At 37.8% G+C, this 17505-nt stretch overlaps 1 protein-coding gene across 6 annotated transcripts in view; it reads right to left on the bottom strand.

Moving 5' to 3' along the window:
- The window catches only part of LOC142585836 (uncharacterized), a 99906-nt gene that overhangs the window by 47814 nt on the left and 34587 nt on the right, over window positions 1–17505 (bottom strand). For all 6 annotated transcript variants that reach the window (XR_012829134.1, XR_012829135.1, XM_075696868.1 and 3 more), the window contains 13 exons: window positions 16621–16707; window positions 16140–16226; window positions 14551–14637; window positions 13814–13939; window positions 11117–11304; window positions 10927–11030; window positions 10524–10626; window positions 8721–8861; window positions 8059–8172; window positions 7606–7747; window positions 7401–7460; window positions 1432–1557; window positions 69–289 (listed from right to left, as the gene is read on the bottom strand). Coding sequence is in view for 4 of the 6 variants with exons in the window: in XM_075696868.1 (XP_075552983.1) it covers window positions 69–289; window positions 1432–1557; window positions 7401–7460; window positions 7606–7747; window positions 8059–8172; window positions 8721–8861; window positions 10524–10626; window positions 10927–11030; window positions 11117–11304; window positions 13814–13939; window positions 14551–14637; window positions 16140–16226; window positions 16621–16707 (1586 nt within the window). In the remaining 2 variants the exon portion in view is untranslated. The remainder of the gene's footprint in view (window positions 1–68; window positions 290–1431; window positions 1558–7400; window positions 7461–7605; window positions 7748–8058; window positions 8173–8720; window positions 8862–10523; window positions 10627–10926; window positions 11031–11116; window positions 11305–13813; window positions 13940–14550; window positions 14638–16139; window positions 16227–16620; window positions 16708–17505) is intronic.

Genomic DNA, 17505 nt, shown 5'->3' with positions numbered 1-17505 from the left:
TTAGGTATATACGGTAAAAAAAATAAAATCTTGGAGCTCATCTTTGTTTTCCTACATTTGAGTCTCACCTCGTACAGACCATACGCTTCAGCCATTGGGACGTCGGGGAAGAAGAAGGCCAGCCCAGATATATTGGTCAGCTTTATCTTGTTTCTAAGTAGCTGAAGGTGATCTTTAAGTTGAGAATCTTCAAATTGCATGAGACTCTTGACAGCATGAGGCTCTGGTGCAAACAACAATCCTTTCACCCTGTCTCTGTCCAGAGCAACAAGCTGGTCATAACCCAGATCTAAAGTAAGAAAGCACTGTCAGATAAGGTCCTAGTGAGAAATGGTTGCCATGTGTTATTTAGTCACTTAGAACCATTGAGTCGACTCTACAATATAAGCATGCTGTCAAGTTGAGATCCACAGAATGCTTTGTTGACATTGTTTCCATTTTTATTACTACGATGAAGTATTTACAGGTGTCAAATTTTTTCCTACATTTCCCTTTTCTGCCTCCTTTCTTTATTAGTGTAATTTATAATTATTACAGTATAAACCACCAGCTCACTTGCTGATGGTTTATACCACAAAATGCTGGTTTGAGGATCAAGAACATGTTGGTCCAATTCATGGCTGGAACAACAGCACTGAATTTTGTTTCCGTTGCTTTGATGGCACATTGATGGCTAATAACAAGAGTTTGCCAGAGAGTGATGGGTCAGCCAAAACCTTGATTACGCCAACAATTAACTCAAGCTTAACAGCTTATTTTTTTTATGTGCAGAAGAGAGCTGAACAATAAAAGCATTGACATAAACAGTTTGTAATACAGTAATTCAATAAACAATCTACAAGCTCTATTTCATGCACATCCAGATGGCTAGTAATTATCACAGTTACATAACTTACCAAGCATGACAAATAGCATAAGTAAAATAAAGTACCACAAATAAATCAACAATATTAAAGCTGGACATTCATCGTTATTGCTGTGCTACAGTTAAAAGCAATAAAGGTTGCTGAGTTAACAGTCATACACAGCCAGAATATATTCAAATCACATGGCTGCCAAGTGCTGTGTATTGTGCCAGCTAATTAAGAAGAAATCTTACATATACTACCTTCTAGAAAAAGTGTAGCCCATTATGAAGGTGTCAGTGCAAGGTATGTGAATTGCTGCAATTGCTGGTAATCACCTGCTGCAATTGCTGGTAATCACCTGATTTTAGAGTGGATGCCTCTGAAGCCTTCCGAACTTACTTAATGTGAGAGCATGCCACTGCCAATGACCTCAGTGCCATCAAAAATCAAAAGGATTGACAGAGGCCCTGCCAAAGTAGCAGTGAACAATAGTTCCTTGGAGCAGACTGTACTTGCCATGGGTAAACACTTGTCGAAAACTATTCATATAATAATAATAATAATAATAATACAGCAGGCTCACCAAGCCGTACTTTCACTTCTCTGGTACTTTCAGTCAGTTCAATGTTCATGTAGATGACATAATCACATACTTGTGTCAAAAGATCTGGAAACCTGATTTCCTTTGAGTAAACGCACATGAGGGAGTCTGCAAGCAGAAAAAGAAAAAAAAAGACAGTATTAGTTGGATGCTCACCACATACCCAGTTTTCTACTTTTGTCAACAAAACATTGCAGCTGTGCAAATTGCCTGAAGAAACAATGGATAGCACGTGCCCCACCATTCTTTACCACATAAAAGAAATTTTACAACACATGCAGCTGGACCTGGTAATAAAAATATTGTGATCGATGCAAAATTACCTTCATTGTTATCAAATACTTGTTATAAGCATATATGCTGATATCGGTCAAATAAAGTTTGTAATTCAGACTATATAAAAGAAATACAAGGTTACATTATGCCTCCTACGGGCAAGCAAGGGCTCTCCTGTTGGTTTCAATTGCCTATCAGCAGCTTGCTGCGCGGTGGTGGTGGTGGACGTGGTGGCGGGATTGTTGTTGTCATTGCTGTTGTATAAGTAGTAGTAGTAGTAGTAGTAGTAACAGCTTTATTTCTTTCTTGCATACATATACAAGGGACAGAAGCAAAAAGCACTTTATACCCCTGGCAAAGGCTTCTGCACCTGTGGTTTAGGACAGATACATGTCTCTTACACTAAGGGAAAAACATTTGACGCATTATAAAAACGTGAGTGATAACAAAGTGGTATTTCACACTTACCAAAGCAGCTAACGACAAACACGTTTCATATACTTCTAACGAAGCAGTGAGGAAAAGAAAAAGCACTCGCACCTACTTATGACAAAACTAACAAGTTCCATTTAAGTTCTGTGCAATATTGTTTAGTGCTGATAAATTATTTGTTTTTCCAACAAAATTTCTTTACCTTGTTTTTTAGAAGCCTGTGGACTAATGCCAACATCAAAGATATTATCCAATTCTTTACCTAATCGCATTGCCTGGTATTGCATTGTTTGTTGTCCATGAATTGTCCTCGTTCTTGGCAATCGTAAATTTCTTCTTGCGGGATAATGCTGACTATTTTCTTTGTGTATGCGCAGCTTATTTCTATATACCTCTTTCAATAGTTTAAAGTAATATATTTGGTTTGCCTTCAATATTTTTATGCTTATAAAGGAGCGTTGATGTGCGCCAATGGTGTATACAACCATGGTAGTTTTCGTAACAATGAAGTATTTTCTTTAGTAGCACAATCAGTTTGTTAAAATTGTTTTTACTTGTCGTCCCCCATACTAATATGCCATAACATAGTTTCAAATAAAAGAACGAATTGCACTTTTTTTTTTTACCCACTCAGGAATAATGGAATCAATTTTACACAGGCATCTCACCATTTGTGCAAGTTGTTTACTAAATCATTAACATGGACATTCCACATTAAGTCTTTGCAGAATCATATGCCAAGAAATGTTTATTTTTTTCTCATTTTGTAGTGTTTCTGTCAAAGTTTATCTTTATGTCATATTTCACATGTTTATTTACTGGGCAAAATATGATAAACATACTTCCTGTAGCATTTAAATGTAGCTTGTTCTGTTTGAGCCAGTTTGAAAGTGATGTCATATACTCATTTACATTTTTTTTGTGTTTCTAAGTGCTGTGATGTAAAGAATATGATTGTGTTGTCTGCATACATAATAAACTGTGGGGAGGCTGGTATACAGAATATATCACTCGCATAGAGCAGGACGAGCAAAGGACCTATTTCTCGGAACTCCTTGGGTCAACAGAAGCTGACTTGATGTAGGTGTTTCCATTTGTACTAGTTGGTACCGGTTGCACAAGTAATTTTCTAAAAGCTCAAGGGCAACCCCACGTATTCTGTACTGGGATAGTTTCTGCAATGTCATAATGTATGGAATCAAAATTTTTTTTTTTATGTCGAATAATAAACCAAGCAAAAATTTGTTTTTTTCCATGTTTTCAATTATATTATCTTTAATTACCATTAGTACAAGTAGTATTATTTTTCTGAAAGCCATATTGACATGTTCTAAAAATGTGGTGCTTATCAAGAAATGATAACGACCTGTCATGAACAACATCTTCAAAAATCTTACATATTGTGGTAAGTACTGATACTGGTCTAAAGTTTGACAAGTTGTTCATGCCACCAACATTACGAATTGGGGTTACCCTTGCGACTCTTAACTGTTCAGGGAATACGCCTGTCATCAAAACCATATTTGTTATGTAAGCAAGAACCTATTAATGGACATATTAATGGACGTATTAGTTTATATTCAGCTACTGTGATCTCATCTATACCTGGTGCAACATAACTTTTAAGTGCATTTATTAAGTCAGCTATCTCAGCACTATCAGTTGGAAGCACAAATATAGAATTTCGCAGTGCTACGGTTTCTACGAAATGAGTGTCTTGTTATTTTCTGAGCAGCTATTGTGGGCACCCACATAGATGAAATGACAATTCATGGCATTTGCTAGGTCTTCACCATGTAGCACCACGTTTACCTCTTGCATTTCTATAATATCGTATTTCACTTTCTTCCTTCCAGTAAGGGCATTAACCATTTCCCAGACCTTTCCTGGGTTATCATATATGTTTTCAAACTTTTTATAATATTTGCGTTTATATTTGTGTTTAGCTTTCTTTAAATCAGATGTCAGTGCATTGCAATATTTTTTGTGCATTATGAATGCTTCGGGATCTCGCAGACTTAAGAAATTATTAATAAGGCCATTTTTTATTTTTATGCACTTATAAAGTGAGCAATTTACCCAGGGTTCCAACAGTTTCTTTTCTTGCAAAAGGACAGTTGTTCTCTACGGAAAACTATGTCGTAACATTGATGTAATAAATTCAAAATTGTATTGTAAGCTTTATCATCATCTTTTCTTTTCGCATACATTTCTCCAATCTAGTGCTTCAACCAACTGAAAAATTAAGTTTTTAGTATTGCTATGGGGTGGCTGGTATACAGACTATATCACTCACATAGAGCAGGACGAGCAAAGGACAAATTTCGCGGAACTCCTTGGGTCAACGGAAGCTGACTTGATGTAGATGTTTCCATTTGTACTAGTTGGTACCGGCTGCACAAGTAATTTTCTAAAAGTTGCATTGGAAGAGGGTTTCTTTGTGTTGCTTGTGGCATTTCGATATCATGAATATGAAACAAAACACTGGTAAATGGTCGTTAAGATCACTTGATACAATACCGCATCTGGTTTCCGATGGTTCGAATTTGTGACACATAGTATGTCCAGTAATGTTGCAGTATGTGTGCTTGACCTTGTAGGGGAACATATATAACTTGCACACCCAAACATAGAAAGTTGTGTCTCAAAATTTCCTTCATAAGCATCTTTTGAAGCAAGGTCAATATTTATGTTCCCCATAACTATATAAGAAATGTTATGAAGAAATGGGGAGGATAGTAATGTGTCCATAAATTTCAGAAAGTGCGCTTTATGCCCTTGAGGTGGCCTATAAGCAGCAATCGTTATAAGTTTATCTATCCATATTGCCAAACATTCAAAGTCTGCTGTCATCACCGATAGATCCAGTTTTTCATAGGCATACTTTCCCTTGAAATAAATAGCGACACCACCGCCTTTTCTATCCGCACGGCACAGATGCTCACATCGATATCCGGTAAAACTTGATGCAGCACTGTTATTGGTTAACCATACTTTCAAGGAACATAAGTAAATCAAGTTTACTATATCAAAGTATATATGGCAGCAGACAAATGATAATGTATGTTGCTGTTATGACCACATGCAGAGCAGCATGGATACATAAAAATACTCAAGTGGTCCCTGTTAAATGACAACACAATTTAAAGACTACAGGGGAACTCTATGTAAACAAAACCAGTATTATTTCTCTGCATCCAGTTATTTGAGCTAATTAGCAAACTGTCTACAGTAATTAATGAATAAACAGAGCATGCTTTATGACATACTGGCAAATATTTGCACAAGTAACTCTCATAAACAGACATCTTAGTAATACTTCTTATAGGCCAGGAAAACAACACGGGAGGCACCAAAATGTTTTGTTACAGAGTGATATTTCCTTCATTTTAAAAGCTTGCTATCAGGCGTTACCATAATGTGCAACATTCTGATAGGGGCAGAACTTTCAAGATGACTCAAACTAGTAATTGACTTGAGACAAGTAATGAGCAAAACTAGACTAATCTTTTTTTACTAAAAGAGTAAGAAAGCATGAAGCAAGCAAGATAGCAGCCTGATAAAGACACTCGCTTCATGCACCATATGAAGAGGCCTAAACTTTTATGTCATTCACAGGCAGCTGCTAAGGGCACAATGACAGCAGCACTCTTTGGTCATTCAGTTTCAGTTTTCCCGGTGGATTGGCTGGAGCCAATTGTTCTGCAAGAATTGCCAGTAACAGCTTTTTGCATGTCTGGAACCAGTTATGAACTCTTCAGATATGATGGGCTTCAAGTCTTGCACTAGGATTAATTGTCCGACTCTTTCAGTAAAACAAAAGATTAAATAGCATATTTTTAAAAATACTAGTCTGATTACTAGCTTAAGTTATTTTATATGTATGCCTCTGGCAAAAGTAAGTCCGAGAAAATCATATAATTATTGCATTCTCCAAATCTTAAAGAAAGCTTGAGTGCATTCTCCGAAACACCATGTATATTAAAATTTGTGGGTGCTTAGGTGGCAAAACTTGTGAATGATTAAGCAAATTCCAACATAAAGCTGTCATGCCCTGATTACTTAAATCATAAAATACGAGTTTGACAGCTCATTTTTCTAACCTAGTCTGCAAATATGTTTGTGAATTAAATTTCAAGGTCCAAAATGTAGGTACACAAACTACAGTGGCTATTCATTCTACAGAGAATGAATCAGAAGCTTTATAGAATTTCTATGAAAAGCAAGAACACCAGATAGAATGAATAGCCTTCTAGAATATGCAAGGCAGGAAGTTAGAAGAGAACCTCAGCATTTCCCATGCCGATAACCAGTGCTTATGGTGATGGAAAATGAGGTTTAATGTATTGCTCTGTGTTACTCCAATTAAAGTGACAGCCACTAACCAACCATCAGTGACCATGCAGAAAGTAATGCCACTTTCGTAATGGCTACGCAATAGTCTTAAATACCAGAGAAACTTGACAGGTAGTCCCACTCCATTCATGAACTTATTTTGCTTAGGCACCAAAACATGACATACACCTCTTTTTCAACATATTACACATTCTGCAAGAATGTGCAATTACTCGGATATTACAGCAAAGTGGAAGAACTGAAGGGTCAATTTGGTGAACACTGTAAACATGGGAATTTGATTTGAACGTCACATCTGTTACTTGCTACAGCTACACAAAAGCCTCAATGGGCATCAGAAGTGCTGAGTGGCTTGGGAAGTGATGGGGGGAAGGGAAAGTGGTTACTTAACATGCTTAAGTCTGAAGAGAAAGGGTGTGCATGGCCACTACCGTGTCTCCACACACACACACACACACACACACACACACACACACACACACACACACACACACACACACACACACACACGCACACGCACACACACGCACACACACACACACACACACACACACACACACACACACACACACACACACACACACACACTTCACTACTTCCAGCATCACCAAAAGGAACACAAAAGCAAAGCTGGCTTGGTATAATGTAGTGATTCCTACTGCTCGATTCTGTACCACTACCATTCATAGCCACCTGATCCTGAAGATAACATGGGCGAAGCACCACTATGACCTTTGACGAAGCATGAAAATAAATGCCACTGACATCGAACTGTTACATTATCCCAGTTCTGTTTCGAGCTGGGATAATGCAACTATTCTATTGTGTGCATGCTGCTTATATGCACCTGTTCTTTGCTCATAGTAGAACCACCCTTGTGTACACACCTGGAGGTCCCGTTGTCCTACGCTTGACTCGTGGACTGCGTGTCGATGTTGTCACATTTGCTGGGCAGTAAAAATGGCAAATAATCATTTTACATTTACAAACAGGTGGCAAAACATTCGTTCTGCTAGGAAACTTCTCGCAAGATAAATTACTGGTGCTTCATAGTTTTGCAAATTCAAAAACGGGCACGTGGCTTGTACAGACCAGGTTTCCTTGTGATGAGTCGAGAGATGTAAGCCAGTCTGGATGCTGGCTCTCTGTTTGCACAACTCCCAACCAGGTCCTCAGCTTCAACGTAAAATGCTGCTACAGACATGTTCGGGTTTGTTGTTGAGATGCTAGTGATCTGGAAAAAATTTTAGTGTATGGGTCATCCCCGAATGTGTTGCAGAAAAAGAAAGAAAAAGCTTATAATTTAAATTGCCTTCCTAGATATACATAATGGCTTCAACAATAGGTTCATTACCTGAAGCATGTATTTAAGACACATATGCAGTACTGATAAAAAGATGTATCACCTAATAATGTAAAACAATAAAAAAAATGATAGAAACACGAAAACATTATTTGAATTTTAGAATGTATTCATGTGCCAGAGGACTAAGAAAAGCTTAGTTTTTGTAAGAGCATACAGTACAAGTGAAAGTTTACACTTACTCGTTCTGCTATGGTCATTTCATCTTCATAGACCATGAGCTGAGTGGGGTTACGCAGGCTCACAGGTCCATGTACTGACCTTTCTTCTTTGTTGAATCCATAGCCAAAGCATGTCTTGTTTAAAAAATAAGTGAACAGAAATGAGATGGTAAGAAAAAGAGCACTGTGGAGTTAGATGTAAGCGAGATCAAACCATTAATAAGCCTGCCTGGTAATCAATAGTGATAGGGGTCAGACCCTGGTAGCAGATATTTTGACAAAAGAGTGCTATAAGACACACTTAAGATGTAATTTGATTTTTAAACACACTAATAAAAGTAGATGCACCAGTAAATAGTGTAACTGTGTCAAACTGCAAAAGAGGATGAGTTCCTGGGTATATAGGAACTTACAGTGGAAACAATTCAACTAACGGCTGATGGCTGCAGTGAAAACTGTGTGTCTCAAGTATGTGATGTATCTTTGCTACACAAGAGGCAACATATGGCTTGTGTTTTTCATATATAATACATATGGAAACCCATATAATATTAAACTATATAATCCATAACACATAAGACCTAGTCCCACATAAGAATATATAAGGCGCAGTGTAGTTAAAGCTACAGTGTCAACCACTTCCAGATATAGAAGGCACAAAAGCAGCAAAAAACTAAACAAACCACTGCATAGCCATGCCAATCCTCTTCAATGCAAGAATCACCAGGATCACTGTGCCCTTTAGAGATGTCGTAACTTATCACAGGAAAAAACACCGATACAGCCAGCATTGCAGTGGCCCCGCTGCCTTTCATTAATTCATCCTGTGGACCAAGACAGATTGCACACTTATTTATGTCTGTGCATTTTCATTTCATTATAAACAGCATGCAGCAATTATAGGCACACTCCAATAAGTAAAACATTTTCAACAAACCTCAAAAAAACTAAACATGTTTACTAAATCTGCACGTATATGAAGCATAGATGCATGCTGAAAGAAAGCAGCTGTTCTCACACTGTAGCTTTTCTCTTTGATATCATTATTACTCTTTCTTTTACTCTCCTGACTGGCAACAGTTTCTGAACAGAAGTACAACATTGCAAGAGTTGGTATTGCTGAGTAGTGCTGCACAAAGTTCATACATATAAGGGTTGCAGCATGTTGAGTTTGCCGAGCCCACTTTTTGCATACAGCCCAATGTAACTTTCGTGATAAATTTTAGGCTACTTTGTTTCGTGGGAATTTTTGTTGCAAGTGTCATTCAAATGAGGTTGTTGTTCAATCAATGTTTGTAAAATTGAAGTTTTACTGTACCTCACAAGTGTCAACATGGCAAACATTACGGTGTTGAAAAAAGATTGACAGTCACTTTAGCATATGCAAAAGAGGGTGAAGGCAAAAGCCAGCGCCCTAAGAGACATTCATTAAATTACTTGTCATTCTCATTCGAATGCATTTTTACTTCTTATTATGTATTTGTTTTCTCCTACTAAAGCTTGTGGGTTCGAATACCCTGATTGACGCTACCTTAAGTAGCTCTGCCTTAATTAACTTTGCCCTAATTAACACCAAGGTCACGAATACGACTCCCACCAATGGTTACGAGTTTGAGTGCCTTAATTAACTCTACCTTAATTGACTTTGCCTTTTCATGGCATGATGAGTAGCGTGTCTGTGCAAGGCGAGTTAACATTACTTTCTGTACTGCATGCCATGCTTTCCAGACTATCGGGGGTATGAGCCACTAAAGGCTTTTGCGTTAATAACTGTGGGCTTTGAAGTGTGCACAGCACAGTTACAAAGCAAACAGCAACATCGTTGTACTGACTTATGTAACTTCATGGGAATGCATTAAGCTAGCACCTTCTGTGTAATAAGCAGGAACTATCTGTATTCAAGTTTAAGACTGCACTGGCAAACAAATGAGAGTGAAGTGGCATGAGATGCTACTTATGTGCTGCAGAAGCTGTCATAATGCAAATAGTTCAGTATACTGCTAAACTGCTGGCTATCATGTGATTTGTGCAGCACTCGTGATGTTCTTTTTTGCTGTCACGTTTGTTTCCGCTCGCACGATATATATTTATCGATGCGTGCGAAAATAAAATATATAGTTGAAAGTGAAGCGCTGTGTCTGTGTATCTGTTTCTTTCTTCGTCCTCGTCCAGTCGCGCTTATACACTCTACCATGGAAAGAGTGGAGACAAAGAAAAGAAAGTGCACACGGCAAGTGCTGCCTGGTGCACTTCCTTTTATTTGTTCCCGTCCTTTTGCAAGCGCTGCACAAATCACAAGATGATAAAAGCATACCAACTTGCTTAGTTCTTGATCCTAAAGTGTACTGTCAGTGCTTTAGATATCTTATTTAAAGGTTTTTATGGTTTTTCTAACCACATTTAGAAATCATGAGAAAAATGAAGGTTTGTAGCAAATATCTGCACAGCTACAGTAAAGTTTACTGCGGAATACATTCAATGCTTACAAGCAGCATAGGATCATCATATTTGAAGTACAATGAAGTGTTCATCAAGCACTTGGAATGTTTTTCAAGACTGTCCGGGAGAACAACCACATAGTCAGAGTACCTGCAATAAGAAAGGCAATGCTCAGATTAACTTCTCAATGCAATGTTTAATTACAAACTGCATGGATACACTTTTGGCTTGACTTGATTTGCAGTTTCACTTCACATGTTTACCAGCTGATGTTTGTGTCAATCCAATACCAATACAAACATCATGATGTATGTGTCAATCCCAATACCAAAGTCATCATTTATAATAAACTGCAAGAACATATAACAGAAATGTGAATAAAATCATGATTTATATCCCCGCCTTCTACAGAATAGGATATATGATACACATAGAGACATATCAACTTACTTGCCAAGCTCAGATATAACTTTGTTCAATGTTGCATGCTGCGCTCCAACCACCAAAGTAAATTCTTTTTGGTGTTTATTCTTTTTGAACAACTTCCACATTTCCTGCGTAGAAAAGTCATCCGTGTATAGAAAAAGGTACATAAATAAAAGGTAAAAATTCATTTACAGCAGATGAGCACTATGCATACCATTGCAGTCTTCAACAAAATATCGGCACTTGTATTTGAGCTGACGAACAGTGCATAGCCATCCATCTTCACAGTAATGAGTGCCACCAGTATCACTTTGCTAAAGAGAGGATCATAACTGGAAATGTCATGGGCCACGCTTCTTGAAAGCAGCAGCTCAGTATTGCCAGAATGACCGATTTCATCACCTGTTAAAGATAATGATTTATGTTGATGTTACTCTCCAACGGTTTGGAAAATAAAAATCAGCCAGATGAAAACGAATTAAACATTTAAGATATCCATTAAATAAATATTGTAGTTATGCAGCAGAATGATTGTGCACTTTAAGTCAGAGACTACATATCACTCATACCATCTCGATGCTCAGAGATTATACAATGACCTTTTGTTCCTTTCTTTTTCTTCCCAACAACTTTAAAGGAAGATGTTCAGCTAATCACTGGTGTGATCTCACCTAAATTTTGCAGCAAGATCGCATTTTCTGGTCCTCAGTGTTCAATAAAATATTTAGCATCCTTGTTTACATGGTTCGTCTAGAAAAATATGAACGGCCACCATGACAGGCACCTTGCCTTCAGTAAGCAACCTACTGTGGAGACATGGACTAGTTTCCCAGCTGGTCAACAACTAAAAGTTTCGAAAAACAGGGAAAACAACAACCCTAAATGTTTTGATGAATGGTAAAGACTAAAAGACGTGATCCTGTGAAGCTCGAGTGAAAACAAAGCAGCACAAAAAAAAGACCACTCTACATGTGCAAGTGGGCTAAGAAGCTCATTAAGTAGCACAGCTTTTTAATTAGAGAATTTCGCACAGGCAACCTGGTCACTGCCTTTTTTGTTTCTATATTTTTTTTTCAACTCACAAGCTGAAATGAATGTCTTCAGTTCGTTGACACATGGTGTTATCAAACTGCACACCTTGCTGCGATGGAGACGGCATTATTCACAGCTAATGAAAACTTACACTTCAGTCAACCAAAAGATATATACACGGTGTCCCACGTAACTTGAGCCAAGAATTTATAAATGAAAGGCACGTCGGAAGTGAATTGAACTGTGCGCATACTATTTGTGATAGCCTATAGTACCTCAGGCAATTTCTTGTTTTCCCCATAACTCATTAATTAATTAAGTTTAATTACCCAACTTTTTAATTACTGGCTGAGCACCCCAAGTATGATACGCAGATTCCTAGAGCACCTTCAGAAACCACCTATTGAGTTGTTCCCTGCACGACATGTCTCCGTAGTCCATTTTTCCAGGTTGCAAAGAAAATCTGCGAAATATTAAAAAAAGCCACGTTATGGAATGCTTGTGCTGTGGTATTGTGCTGCTCTCAAGCGTGCGTTTGGTGAACAAGGTCGGCTGCATTGTGACTGGCGACAGTGAAGCGGCAGGGCGTTATGATGTTTGTAGGCAGCTGCGCCGGCAACTCCCATCGGATGATGACGCCAATGCACGCTGCTGGCCGAGCGCTGCTGGCCGAGTGCTGCCGAGGAGATAAGGAATGCCCTGCTGTTTCCCCGTCACTAGTCATGATGCAGCCGACCATGTTCACCGAATGCATATTTCAGAGCAGCATGATAACACTGCGCAAGCACTCCATGACGTGGCTTTTTTCCATATTTCGCAGGCTTTCTTTGCAACCCGGAAGAATGGATTACATGAGACGTATTGTACAGGAAACAACTCGATCGGTGGTATCTGAAGGTGCTCTACAAAGCTGCATATCATACTTGGGGTCCTCAGCCAATCATTAAAAAGTTGAGTAATTAAAGTTCATTAATAAGCGAGTTATGGGAAAAACAAAAAAAGTGCCTGAGTTACTATAGGCCAGTGCGAATAGTATGCGTTTGGTTCAATTTGCTTCCGATGTGCCTTTCATTTTTAAAATCCTGGCTCAAGTTACGTGGGACACTCTGTATACAAATTAAAAGTCAAGCAAGTGAAGCAAGTGCCTATGAGTACTTTTTTATGACTTCATATTGAATAATAAGTTTTTCACTTGGCCTGCTCAAGGGGCTGTTCCCCAATGCCAGGAAACAATAAAACACGGGCGAATATAAAGCTTTTTTTTAGTATGAATTGGAATACAAATACTAAATATAGAAAAATCAAAGATCAAATAGTCACAGACACTTATATTTAGAGCAGGAATATTGAATTTTGGTATTGTTAGACACAATGCTTGTACTGACTAGTGCAAAAAGGTAGCTAACTATCAGGGACAAAGGATCAATTTTAAACACAATATAACTAATTGTCATTAAAACAACTGCACAAATAGAACCTCCACAACCTTGGAGCCTGGTTGCAAGCAAGTAAGCTTTCTGAGAAAGAATGGCTGCTGTATGACTAGCTTTCCAAAAATACTAAAAAAAACTTTTCTGAAGGAAAAAGATGATTGCACAGTTTTGATATTAGAACGCTAATATATATATATATATATATATATACACACACACCATGGGCTTGCACTAAACATCAAAGAGCTTGAAAAGCAGCACCATGAAGGTAAAGCCTAAAATGCAGTTTACAACCATAACAGCTGCAGTCTGCCAATGTGCTCTGCTTAGCTGCTACATAATGAAGATCGGGCAACTATGGTTCATTATTTGTAGATATTAAATACAAACCAATCATTTCAGAGGCATTATCTCATGTGAATTTGATTATGATATAATATACTTACCATCCCTGAAGTTGCGAGCAGCCTTCAATAACATCTTGTCTGGTTGTACCACGATAATGTGAGTGCAAAGATGCACAAGGAGCTCCTTGTTGGATGCTGGTGTTGCAGAAATGCACAAAAGAGCCCCTAAAGATGAGAAGTAGAAAGATTTTCCTTTGAAGCTTCCATTATGCATGTTCTAGTACTATGATTATGCTGATTGTATGCACTAGCAGAGTCAACAAGCTACAAAAATGAGGAGTTAATGAAACTGAGCCATAACACCAAAACAAATAGTTCAAGATCTATGTTAAATTTGAGCGTCCTCAACTGCCATCAAGTGCACCATATGTTAAGCAAGCACTGTGACACATGACTCATGACAGTGAAAATGAAAATGCTTACAATAAAACTTAAATTCTAAGCATGCCAGTTTTGCCTGCAAACTGCCACAACAGTACAGCTATATAGCAGTACTGTAAAATTAATTTAACAACTGACAAAGCCACTTCTCCCATAAACCTATATCAGTGGTGCAGCTTCTGTGGCATATGAACAAGTAAATAAAGGTGTACTCTGAAGAAAAACACCAGCATTACTAATTCAGAGCAGCATGTGCAGTAAAACTGATATCAAAGTGTGTGCACATTACCTTGCAGTTATTTAAAATTATTTAATTACTTATAACTCAACCTTTGTTCCTCTAGTTTACATTATTCTTTGAATTTCCTCTGCTGTAGCAGACTGGGTTTGCTTACTTTCTCTCTGATGGAATGAAGGCCCATGAGTGATTGCTGTAGGGCCTGTTGATGCCGGGCTAGGTCTAGTCACCATGGCAGTGTGGACTGAAAGAAGGCAAAAAAAGAAAAAAAAAACTTACCACTGCAACAGCACAATGAGTTTTTATCCCCCACGCCACGAGGAATATAGCACAGTCTTTTTCTCTCAGTAAACCAGGCCATACCACCTAGTGGCCAAGTTGGCATTAAGCATTTACTAAATTTTACATCTACAAATTTGTACTTTGACCCATAAAAATTAAGGGCATTCGATTGCAAGTGGCATGAGACATCTGAGCATATAGTGATGCAACATGGTGTCATAGTGCCAGAAGTGAGAAGCTGGCAGCAGTGAAAACCCTTTTCTTGAAGTCATGCTGCTCATGGCTTGGTACAAGTAAGCAGCAATTAGCTTTTTTTAATCTGCAAGGAGCCTTCTTTTTTAAATTATATATGTGGTCATTTAACGTTCATGTAGGTATCCTACAGCTAATAGATACAAGTGTGTACTTGCTGGCAATTATTTCATATTATAAGCTATGTGCTGCAATAACCTTGCACCAATTAAGTAGTATATGTCAGAGCATAAGGTTTGTGTAACTATATTAAAGTCTATGAAGCCACTTAATATGAGCTTAGTAATATGTTATTCATTATAAAATTTGAGAAGTGAATAAAAAGAAAATATCAAAACTCAGCACATATTAGTTTCTTTTTTTCTTTGCCTCTGAGGATTGCTTTCAATTTTCTCTGCCAATATCGCACTGCACTGGCTAGAAATACTGGCCTGCAATAAAGTGAAATAAGTAAACAGAATTGTGCAAATATGAAATTTTTGTGTATGAAGTGGATGTAAGCTATAGTAATAAAATGCAAATTAAAGTGAACAATATTTGAGTAGCTTTTACAACTCTCATAATGACCTAACAACATTTTGGAATAGTACATGCAATAGATCACTGTAACAAAGGGTTAAGATATGGTAAGCAAAATGTTTTATGCTGCTGTGAGCAAAGTACCTGTGAAACTTGTTGAATGTTCTTTATCAGCTGTTTCATTTGGGTTTTTTGGAGTAAAAGGCAGTGGTGCTGACCAAATATAATGTAGTCATATGACTAGCAAGCTTAAATGTCAGATAACTATTGCCTCTATTATACACTTCCATTCTTTCTTACAGTGTATTTTACATATGAATGCAGTGCAAATCACTTAAATCATCTTTGATGAGAAGGTGCATAAATCCTGTAACAAAAGATCAGCTGTTGTGAATCACATAGACTGAGCAACTAAAGTAATACTATGCAAGTTTTCAATCTCAGCCGTTCTACAATCGAAAATCATAACAAAGTTGCATCTGGCAAGCAAATACCTTCACTATGTCCAATATTTGTTATAAGCATGTATTAGTTACACACTTAGTTATATCCAATACTTTGTTACATATATGAATGACTCAGTTTAGTTTTATCTGCACCGCTTTTACACGTTAAATGATTTTAGTAGTTTCTTATTGCCCTTTAATGCAGTGACCCTTTGCAGATATTCTGGACTACAGGACAAAAGCTCACCTGCCGTGGGTGAACTACCCATGGGACTTGCTGATGTACCTTCACGCTTGCTTGTTCTATCCGATGTGGTTGCTCCAGAAGGTGGTGCTGTTGAAGGGATATAACATTTACATGTATGACTGATGAGGTTGGACACCAAATGTAAAAATAATCTTGACTGCATCTCTTGTGCACATTTACTTTTTTATTTTGCAGTCTACTTCTGCATCTGAACATGTTGGTCAACTTCCGTACTTTTTTTTTTTACACTGTGAGGGTGCACAAATTCTGAATACCAAAACAAAAGATTACTTACTATAGGCAAAGTGCCAATTGGAATTACTGATGAATGTCCAATAATTTTGATCACTCTACTTTTATTTTTAATGCATGGTTCATGCACATTCAGTGCTATTTTCCATACTTTATTATTACATCCACATAGTGTGGTACTAAGCTTATGAATCTTGCAGATACCCTGAACACTAGAACAAAAGCTCACCTGCTGTGAGTGAAGTACCCGTGGGACTTACTGATAAATGTTCACTCTCAGCTGTTTGATCTGACTCAGTTGCAACAGAAGGTGGTGCTGCAGAAGGGATATGACATATTTACATGTATGACTGACAAGCTTGAACATCAAATTGATCAATATTATTGCCTGTGTCACTTGTGCACTTTTTTTTTCTTTCTTTCAGTTCCTCTTGACATCCTTTAATTTCATATCACACAGATCATAAATTGAATTTTTTTTTTCTTCTATTGAGAGAGTGCCGAAAAGCTAAACAAAAGGACAAAACGCTTCACTGTCTTCACTTCACTGAGGCGCTTCACTGTCTCCCTTTCTTCTGTCCCTTTTCAAGAAGTGTATTTTGCGCCACAAAGTATACCTAGAAAACAAGGACAAAAGCTTGTCTGCTGTGGTCAAGGTGCCTATCGGACCTATTGTTGAGAGTTCATTCTTTCTTGCCATTTTTTTTTGACGACTCAATGCAGTGCTTTACTTGTGAATTAAGTTTAGCAAGGGAAATTAGCCAAGGCTTATTTCATAACCAATATCATTGATAACCTAGCTATGTTTTCAATATAGTCTAATAAAGCAACCAAGCATGTAGCCGAGATGGCAAAGCACAGTGCAGAGAGAGTGAAAGAGTGAGCAAATGAGATAGAGATTGAGATAGAGATATAAAGAAAAAGCTGGAAGACTGGCTGAAATTACATGTTAGCACAATGGATAAGTTTAATGATCTGTTGGTACTTGACACTAGAAACACAGAAAATAAAAGCAATAAGTTCACAGCTGTGCCATTTCATCTAGCACTTATTTGATGGGCGTTTAGGTTCCTACACTGTGCTGTAGGGCATAAGGCGTGCTGTGCTGGTGGGC

Source organism: Dermacentor variabilis, chromosome 6, assembly GCF_050947875.1.
Source record: "Dermacentor variabilis isolate Ectoservices chromosome 6, ASM5094787v1, whole genome shotgun sequence".
NCBI lineage: Eukaryota > Metazoa > Arthropoda > Arachnida > Ixodida > Ixodidae > Dermacentor > Dermacentor variabilis.
Note: the sequence above shows the minus strand (reverse complement) of the source record. Positions and strands in the feature narration are given on the sequence as shown.